The sequence below is a fragment of the Coturnix japonica genome, chromosome 10 (assembly GCF_001577835.2).
Source record: "Coturnix japonica isolate 7356 chromosome 10, Coturnix japonica 2.1, whole genome shotgun sequence".
Classification (NCBI taxonomy): domain Eukaryota; kingdom Metazoa; phylum Chordata; class Aves; order Galliformes; family Phasianidae; genus Coturnix; species Coturnix japonica.
In genome coordinates this window covers 1763502-1773070 of record NC_029525.1, presented here as the reverse complement: position 1 = coordinate 1773070, position 9569 = coordinate 1763502, and the positions used below count along the sequence as shown (strand labels likewise).

At 55.9% G+C, this 9569-nt stretch overlaps 2 protein-coding genes across 4 annotated transcripts; one reads left to right on the top strand and one right to left on the bottom strand.

The window, feature by feature from the left end:
* Positions 1 to 835: 835 nt before the first annotated feature.
* Positions 836 to 4452, bottom strand: LOC107318671 (cytochrome P450 1A4). Its single transcript, NM_001323212.1, is given in 7 exon segments — positions 836 to 1464; positions 2067 to 2153; positions 2241 to 2364; positions 2449 to 2538; positions 2784 to 2910; positions 3360 to 4229; positions 4396 to 4452. Coding segments are annotated over 6 exon segments (1569 nt in total). The 5' UTR covers positions 4194 to 4229; positions 4396 to 4452; the 3' UTR covers positions 836 to 1157.
* Positions 4453 to 6178: 1726 nt separating this feature from the next.
* Positions 6179 to 9281, top strand: LOC107318670 (cytochrome P450 1A5). Of its 3 annotated transcripts, none has more exons than XM_015872789.2 (7): positions 6179 to 6443; positions 6551 to 7457; positions 7654 to 7780; positions 8240 to 8329; positions 8414 to 8537; positions 8647 to 8733; positions 8866 to 9281. In XM_015872789.2, the coding sequence occupies exons 2-7, from the start codon at positions 6606 to 6608 to the stop codon at positions 9170 to 9172; spliced, it is 1587 nt and encodes a 528-aa protein (XP_015728275.1). In that variant the 5' UTR covers positions 6179 to 6443; positions 6551 to 6605; the 3' UTR covers positions 9173 to 9281.
* The last annotated feature ends 288 nt before the right edge of the window (positions 9282 to 9569 follow it).

The window sequence follows — 9569 nt, the reverse complement described above, 5'->3', positions numbered from 1 at the left end:
GCGGTGGAGCTTCATGGGAGCTTACGCAATGTGCGCTCGCTACGCTGAGTGGCTGCGGTGGCGTTACGTCAGCGGAGCCGTCGCACCTTCGGCGGTGGCACGTGGTGGGATGGTGCCATAGAATGGCTTGGGTTGGACGGGATCCCCTCCATGGCTTCCACCGGGAGTGCTGGCACACCTCCATCACCTCCACTACCCCACCTTCCCCACCCTCCAACACCTCCATCACCCCACCTTCCCACCCTCCATCACCTCCTCCCAGCCCCGTTATTGTGGCCCCTGGTGAGGATGAGGAGCCTCAAAGGACACAGCAGGAGGAAGGCTCCTCTTAGAGGGTACATTGAGTCAAGCCTTGAGCCTGACCCCCCTGCAATCAATAGGGATGTCTGCAGCTGGGTCAGGATGCTGAGCCCCATCCGTGCCGACCATGAGTGTCTCCAGGGTTGGCACTGCACCTTGATGCTCTCTTCCAACCTTAATGTGATCCATCACCCACAAGCTCCCATCAATGTGAAAGGCTCAGTTCAGTCCCCCCCCCCCCCAGTAAAAACCCAGGTGCAACCAGACCTTTACGGACACAGCTCTGATCCACATCCCCCTCCCAATGGAATGAGACCAGCAAAATGCACTGAACTATCACCTTTATTAATTAGAAAACCTGGGCAGCTTTTACCTGTTTTTCCCTGACTTTCTATGCAGGACACAGAAAACAGGTAGTGATGCTCCATTTGCCAGGAGGATTTGCCCTGCAGTCCTCATTTTATTAGTCATAATGCATAAATCTATTGCAAAATAAGAACGAAGAATAAAAATAAGCAGCATAATGCATAACGTGGAAGCTGAGAGAGTTTTACCGTGTCTCTTATTGCTTTGTGTCCCTTCTTTGCATTCATTTGGTGTTTCCTAGGAGGCTTCTCATTAGGAGGCCAGCTAATTCCTACATGTGTGAGCAGCACTACTTATATAAGTATATATTTCTAGTAGTCAGGCTGTCACCAGCATGTAGATGCTGAGGGATTCCCTGTGTGGAGTCATTTCAGGGCCCTCATCCTGAGCATGGCAGAGGGATGTGGATGCCTGCAGTGAAGCATTGGGAGCAACTCTATGCAAGAGGTGCGAGTCCTCAACCCCACAAGGCTCGGCTCTCTCCTCCCTCCTCACGCAGAGCTCTTGGTGGGGAAGCGTTTCTTCATCTGGAAGCACTCACACTGCTTGTACTTCATGGTCAGCCCGTACTGAGGGGTGATGTCCACCTGCTGCCCAGGGGCCAGGTTGATCTCCAGCTGCTGCAGGATGGTGGTCAGGAAGAGGAAGACCTCCCAGCGCCCGATGGACTCCCCGATGCAACGCCTCTTCCCCAGGCCAAAGATCACCACCTTGTCACCCTCTGTCCTGTTGATTTCGGTGCCTGCTGCATTGAGGAAGCGCTCGGGATTGAAGGAGGAGGGGTCCTTCCAGATCTTCCTGCGGTAGAAGGGAGAGACCTGAGCAAGGTGTTGGGGCCAGGGGCCAAAGAAAGGCTTAATTTCCCCATCCTAAAGCCCTCTGCTGAGCCTCTCTTCTTGATCCACAGTGCTGGCTGCACGTCAGCCTCTATCAGCTCAACCCATCAGCCTCTATCAGCTCAACCCACTGACACCTCCACTTTGAACTCTCATTGTGTTTGCCTGCGCAGATACCAGGGTTGATTGAACTGGGCACACAATTCCAGGATGCCCATTTCAGCTGAAAAAGGAGCACAGGAATCAGGCAGGAAGGATGGGAACCAGATTTATCCTTTATCATTCTCCCTGCAAAACCTCTCCAGCCTGGCTGCACTGTGGGATTTCCCAGCACCTCAGCTAAGGGACTTAGCTTAAGGACCTCAGCTTAAGGGACCTGGATATGGGGAAATGCATTCCCGTGTAGCACAAAGCTTCTGACAGCTGGCCTGGGACCCCCTTCTGCATCCACCAGCCATCACGTTGCATTTATGACCTGCTCGGCTTTGGCATGGAGTTATAAGGATGGATGTGAGTGATCTTTGTGCCTGGTGCACCCAATTAGGAACGCTTTGGTGTACTCACTCGTCGTGGTTCACTTGCCACTGGTTGATGAACACGCAGGTGTTCTTGGGGATGAAGTAGCCATTCAGTACAGTGTCTTTTGTTGTACTGCAAGAAATACAGGAGGGGAAAATCAAGAGGAGACCCACAGCTTCGTGGCGACCTCCAAAGATACAAAACCCAAACAGTGCTCACCTATGTGGGATGGTGAAGGGCAGAAGGGAAGAGTGCCGGAACACCTCCAGGATAAAGGCTTCTGTGTAGGGCAGCATGCTTCGGTCAGACAGTCGTGGTCTCCTCTCCCGGCCAATGATCTGATCTATGGGATATGAACAGGAGGAGCTGGTTGGGGCCAGCCCTCAGTGGAGGTCCCAGCCCTGGAGAAGAGGGGTGACAAACTCACCCAGCTCTGCCTGAATCTTCTTCTGGATGTGGGGGTACAAGGCAGCATACATCACGCACCAAGACAGGGCGGTTGTCACGGTGTCAAAGCCTTGATAAGCACAAAAGAAAAGCGTTCAGATGACAGAAGAAGACAGGCGAGAGGATATTTGCAGATCCCAGCACTCTCAGTGCTATAGCTGGTGACATGCAGCCAATATTTGCCTTGGAGCAGTTCCACCATCAGCCACCGCTGCAAAGCCATCTGCTCTGAGCCCCATGGTCCTTCCAAAACCCCAAGCTTCAGATCCCATCTGCCAGCAGCAGATGGGGCTGCACCCACGGAGATGCCCTCACCTGCCCCAAAGAGGTCGTTGACGATGGAGATGATGCTCTTATCAGAAGGTTGGACGCGAACATCCCTCCCTGTCTTCTTCTCCTGGCACTGCCCAATCAATGAGTCTGTGATGTCCCGAATGTGCTCCTGGGAAGAGCCAAAGGGTCAGAGACACGAGGGCACATGGGATGGGGAAAGATGGAGGCAGTGAATGCCTGCAGGAAAGCAAGGAGCAGTGAGATGGTTTGAATGTAGGGTGGTCATGTGTGGAGCCAGGAGTTGGACTTTATGATGCTTGTGGGTCCCTTCCAATTTAAGATATTCTGTGTAGGTAACAAAGCCAACCCAAAGGGTGAGGAGAACTGGAGATGTGCTAGGGAAAAATCAGCAGCTCTGGGAGCCCCATCACATCCTGCAAGCAGCAGAATTAGATGTGAGCTTCTTCCATGGCATCTTGGTTTCATCAGGCAGAAGGCAGAGCAAAAGCTTGAATTCTGTGCCATCTTTCAGAGATGTTAATGAATGGGATCATGACAAAGAGAAGGAGCAGTGAAGCAAGGGGAAGGTTTGCCACAGAGCAGCACCCAAGCTCTTACCTTATCAAAAGTGGTGTAATGGTTCTGGACAATTTTCTCTATGAAGGCATCGAAACGGGTATTGACATCCTTAAAAGTAGCCATAGCACGGTTGGGGAGGTACCGGAGCAGCGGGATGAAGTCAGAGGGGTTGCCAGCAGCAGCCACATCCCCAAACTCAGTGTTCATGTTCACCACGCTGAGCAGCTCCTGGTCGTCATGGTCATAGCGCTTGCCAAAGCAAATGGCGCAGATGACATTGGCCACTGACACCACCAGGTAGTTGTTGGGGTTGAAGGTTTGCTTCTCCTCCATCAGCTGCAGGAATTTGGTGACCAGGTAGCTGGCCTCAGTGGAGACATGCTCCTCCAGGAGGCAGCTGGAGGAGGCCGTGGGGCTGGCGGCGATGGAGAAGGTCTTCAAGGCATTCTGTGCCAGTTTCCTGCGGGCTTTCCACGCATCCCCGCATTCATAGCTGAATGCCAGGCTGTGGCCATTGGAGACATACTTAAAGCTGGGCAGGTCGGGGCGTCCCATGAAGTCTTCTGCTTGCCTCACCAAGGCTTGCCTGACGGTGTCCAGCCCGCTGAGCACCACCACGGGTCGGGAGCCGATGGTCACCTCCATCACATCCCCGTATTTGCGGCTCATCTCAGTGAGCACCAGGTGTGGGTCCTTCCTCAGCTCCAGCACATTACCCAGCAGTGGGAGCCCACGGGGTCCTGGGGGGCTGCGCAGCCCCTTGGGTACATTCTGCCGGCGGGTCTGGGTCAGCAGCAGGAGCAGGCAGAAAGTGGCAGCTGCCACCAGCACCTCGGTGGATGAGATGAGACCTGAGCTGCTCACCTGTGCCAATGCTGCCTGCGGCCCCGCTGCCATCTGGAAGTGAACCTGGGGGGGGGAGAAAGTGCTGATGGAAAGAAGGGTCCTCCACCAGATACTGGGGTGTGAGACTGTGGGGTGACAGTGACCCCACACAAGCCAGCGAGACCCCCTCGCTGCCCAGAAGCGATGGCTGCAGGTGGGATGATGGAGGGCTGGGGATGGGAATGCTCACCTCTGGCTGCTGCTGCTGCTGTCCCACGAGGGCCCGATCCTGTCACCAGGTACCCGCTGTCCGTCCGAGCCTGCTTTATATGCATCGCCTCCCGCTGCCATTGGCCGGGGCACCTCCCATCACGTGACCCGAAGCTGAACTACGGCCAAACTTTTGTACCCCCCCCCAACCCCCCCTACCCCACCTCCTCCCCGGGACCCCCCTGGTTCTGCGGGGGGGGGACACCTGCACGGAGCCCCGACGGGGCGGGGGGTGCCGGGGCGGCACGGCGTGGAGGGCGTTCGCGGCTCCACGGGAGATTGCGGGGACACCGGGCGGGGGATCCGGAGGTCCCACGGGGAAGGCAGTGGGGGGGACATCGCGTGCGAAGCGGGCGGGAGGTTTGGGAACCTGCAACGCCCCGGTCCCTGCAGTCACGCTACCGGGGAGGTTCTTAAAGGAGCCGCATCCCCACGCGACTCCGCGAACACGCGGGGGGCGGCCGCAGCCCCCTCCTCAAGCTGAGCTTCACGCTGCCGGCCGCTCCGCCCCGAGGTGGGGGTCCCGAATCCAGCCCCTTCCCCACGCTTTGCCCTCGGGGCTGGACGCGTGGCCGCCCCACGGAACTCACGTCGCGGGACTCCCGTCCCAGTTAAAGATTGGCCAGGTTCGCGTGAGAAGCGATCGTGCCCTCCGTGCCCCTCTGCCCCCAGAGGGCACGCAAGGGGGGGTTGGGGGGGGAGGTGGCGAGTGAACAGCACGGGGCTGCGGGGAGGAGGGAGCTGCTATTTGGAGGGGGGACACAGAGGGGACCCACCCCCAGGCGCTTGGGGACATCGCGTGCGAAGGGGCCGGGAAAAACGTGGGACGGTCACTCTCTGTCACGCTATGGGTGTGTGGGTGGGAAATGGCTTTTAAAGGGCCAGGGCGGTGGCCCCACGTCCAGGACCCGGCCCGGGGTCAGGGAGGCGCCGGGTCCGTGCGGGATCAGATCCCCCCCGGCGCCGTCGGGGGTTAACGGGGCTCGGTGCCAGGCGTGTCCCCAAGGTAAAGCAGGACTTAGCAGTGCCTTCACGAGTCCCCACTTAGGGATGACACGGTGTCAGGGTCCGGGGATAGCCGTGCAGCCGTCCCACACGAGCACCCATGCCCACAATCAGCTCCGTTCTGCAGCGCTCCGAGCTGCTCGCCCGATCTGTGCATCCATCCTCTTACACCCTCTCCTCCCCCCGAGCCTTCTCAGCGCTTCCCGTCAGTCTGAGCTCATCTCCCGTTTGCTGACCAGCACCTTACCCACGCGGGGCTGGGAGACATCCGCGTGCTGGGATGCCTGCTTGGTGCCTGTCATTAGCGCGTGCAATTATGGGGCCGGCTTTCAGCAGCGGGGGTTTTGTAACTGTTCCTGACAAGCGTTAATGAGCCCAGGCGCTGCTATTAACAATCCCGCTCGAGCCAGATGTTGAAAGCCTTTATTAAACATTAGCTCAGCTTGTACCTGGGCAAAATTCCCACCATGCTTTCCAAGGACCGGGGCAAGAAGCTTGAATTTTATCCCACCTCATCAGCCTTCCTGTTGCCCTGTGTGCATCGCATAGAGAAGGGATGCAGTGTGTCCCCACTTGGGCACGCAATGGAGGACGAGCCCTCTGTGATGCCCCCAGCCTTGCCCTGTGTCAGCAGCTCCCCTTGCCCTGCCACTCCTCTCCCCGCAGCGGGGGAAGCGCGCCAGCCACTTCTCACGCAACCCTGGCCAATGGTTAACCCGAGGCCAGAGGTCCTGCCACTGATAGCATGAGGATACAGGTGCCCTGCTTGAAGGGCTGGTGCCCTGGAGCATCTCAGAGCTGGAGGGTGTCTGCCTGCGTATCTGGAGTGGCTCCAGGTGGGCTCAGCCCCTCTGTTAATAGGTAGCCACCCCTCGAGTCTTGCCTGCTGTGATCCCCAGATAAGCACCCAAGATCACATATAAAGCACCGTGGCTGAGCTGGGCAGCAGCAGAAGAGGATCCTGCTTGGTTCCAGGGGCTGGATGCCTTCTGCCTCTCTCTGCTGATCTTCAAGGACCTGCAGGTAGGAGTGTGTCCATGTGGCTCTGAATGCAGAGGTAGGATCGAGAAGGCATTTCTGTCAGCATAAGAAATTGATGCAATGTCTCTCCCGTCTCTCTCTTTCTCCAGCTCTCTGTTTTCTTTAAAGTGTCTCTTGCTTTCCCTTAGTTCTTTCCAGGTGGCAATGGGGCCAGAAGAAGTGATGGTGCAGGTGGGCAGCCCAGGTCTCATCTCATCCACCGAGGTGCTGGTGGCAGCTGCCACTTTCTGTCTGCTCCTGCTGCTGACCCAGACCCGCCGGCAGAATGTACCCAAGGGGCTGCGCAGCCCCCCAGGACCCCATGGGCTCCCAGTGCTGGGCAGTGCATTGGAGCTGAGGAAGGACACACACCTGGTGCTCACTGAGATGAGCCGCAAATATGGGGATGTGATGGAGGTGACCATCGGCTCCCGGCCTGTGGTGGTGCTCAGCGGGCTGGAAACCATCAAGCAAGCCTTGGTGAGGCAAGCAGAAGACTTCATGGGACGCCCCGACCTCTACAGCTTCCGACACGTTACGGATGGACAGAGCCTGACCTTCAGCACTGACACGGGGGAAATGTGGAAAGCCCGCAGGAAACTGGCACAGAATGCCCTGAAGAACTTCTCCATCGCTGCCAGCCCCACGGCCTCCTCCAGCTGCCTCCTGGAGGAGCACGTCACCAACGAGGCCAGCTACCTGGTCACCAAATTCCTGCAGCTGATGGAGGAGAAGCAGAGCTTTGACCCCTATCGCTACACGGTGGTGTCAGTGGCCAACGTCATCTGTGCCATTTGCTTTGGCAAGCGCTACGACCATGAAGACCAGGAGCTGCTCAATGTGGTGAACGTGGTGGATGAGTTTGTGAATGTGACTGCTGTTGGCAACCTGGCTGACTTCATCCCGCTGCTCCAGTACCTCCCCAGCCGCAACATGGATTTGTTTCTGGATTTCAACAAGCGGTTAATGAAACTGCTACAGGCAGCTGTGGATGAGCACTACAAGACCTATGACAAGGTAAGAGCTCATGGGAACCTCACCTGCCCTTCCCCCTTGGTGTTAGTGAGTTACTTGTCTTCTTGCTGCTAATGGCCAGCTCGTTTCCTTAGCCTGCAAAATCAATAGGGCCATTGGGTGTTGAAGGATATTCTCCCTTGCCCATACCACCATGTGTTCTTACAGCAAGTCAGCATCCCTTGTCTCTTCTTCTCAGAACAGCATCCGAGACGTCACCGACTCCCTCATTGAGCAGTGCATGGAGAAAAAAGCCGAAGGCAGTGGTGCCCTTCAGATCCCAAATGAGAAGATCATCAACCTGGTGAATGACATCTTTGGGGCAGGTATGTCTCCCCAGCGCTCCCTCAGCTCCTGCAGCTTTTCTGGGGCTCCTCACTCCTCCTTGTCCAACCCCAGGCAGCCAGGCTGGGGCTAAGCATCCATCCTCCTGCTCTTGGGTCTTCTTCCAGAAGACCCGATGGGACATCAGCTCTGGAAAGAGGCTTTAGGAAAAAGCACATGGCACAGTTTGTAGCTTGATCAAGCTTTCATGCTAGGGTGGCTGAAGGAGGTTCCTACTGACTGATTCACATTAGAGCTGCTCTGTGGAAACTCCCTCAATTCCCAGGAAACAAGAATCAAACCAACCTGATGTAAACAAGGGGTGGACAGGGAGGAATGAGAACTGACGCAAAGCCTTCTCCATCAGGATAAAAATCGAAACCCTACTGCATGTGCCCAGGATGTCCTCTGCCCTGCATGCTGTGTAGATCTGACCTGCATGCTCTCTGCTTTCTGTCTAGGCTTTGACACTGTGACAACCGCCCTGTCCTGGAGCCTCATGTACCTCGTGACGTACCCCCACATCCAGAAGAAGATTCAGGCAGAGCTGGGTGAGTTTGTCACCCCTCTTCTCCAGGGCTGGGACCTCCACTGAGGGCTGGCCCCAACCAGCTCCTCCTGTCCATACCCCACAGATCAGACCATTGGCCGGGAGAGGAGACCACGGCTGTCTGACCGAAGCATGCTGCCCTACACAGAAGCCTTCATCCTGGAGATGTTCCGGCACTCCTCCTTCATACCCTTCACCATCCCACACAGGCAAGTGCTGGGCTTTCAGAGAGGGTGAAGGGCCAAGCTGGACTTAATGAAGGATGCAGAAGAGTCTCTTTGCTTCCCAAAAGCTCACAGTCCTCTCTTCTTTCACCAGCACAACCAGGGACACAGTGCTGAATGGCTACTATATCCCAAAGGACCGCTGCGTGTTTATCAACCAGTGGCAAGTGAACCATGATGAGTAGGTACCTTCAAGGGTAGAAAGCGTCCTGCTCCAAGAGAAAAAGGAGCAGACGAGGTGTCTATTAAAACCAGTGTCCCCTGCTCTGTGGCCAGGGGACATCACCTCAAAATCTGATGTCTGCCATTCTAGGAAACTTTGGAAGGATCCACAGACTTTCAACCCAGAGCGGTTCCTCAATGCTGAAGGGACTGAATTGAACAAAGTGGATGCAGAGAAAGTGATGACTTTTGGCTTAGGGAAAAGGAGGTGCATTGGGGAAAACATAGCCAGGTGGGAGGTGTTCCTTTTCCTGTCCACATTGCTCCAGCAACTGGAGTTCAGCATCCGCGATGGTGAGAAGGCGGACATGACGCCTATATATGGACTGACCATGAAGCACAAGAGATGTGAGCACTTTCAAGTCAAGAAACGCTTCTCCACAAAGAGCTCAAACTAAGCTGTTTATCCATAGCACAGACACTGCCACTTGGGTGCCCTGGGGTGCCCTGGGTCTGGCATAACCTCACAGAACCGTGCAATAAACAAAAGCCATTGAAGGTCCCATCCTTTGCCTTGTTCACTTTCTTGTGTTTGTTCACCCTCTTCATTTCCATTGTTGGATATTCCATCCCATCTACTCTTAGCATCACAAAACACAGTTACGGGGGGCACAAGCTGCCAGTTGGTGGAAGGATAGGAAGTATACCCCAAACCAGACCATCTGAACACCTTGGGGCTGTATTCCTTCAGGACAGACAACACATGCCAACACATGAGAATCTATCAGACAACTTTGCACCAGGCTGTTGGTTTTCTGGGCTGGAACAAGGGTGTTTTTGTGACAGGGATAGGAG

Coding starts and splice junctions, on each gene's coding strand:
- LOC107318670 (XM_015872787.2), top strand. Junction 7,781..8,239: donor GAATGACATCTTTGGGGCAG/GTATGTCTCCCC, acceptor CTTTCTGTCTAG/GCTTTGACACTGTGACAACC. Junction 8,734..8,865: donor TGGCAAGTGAACCATGATGA/GTAGGTACCTTC, acceptor CTGCCATTCTAG/GAAACTTTGGAAGGATCCAC.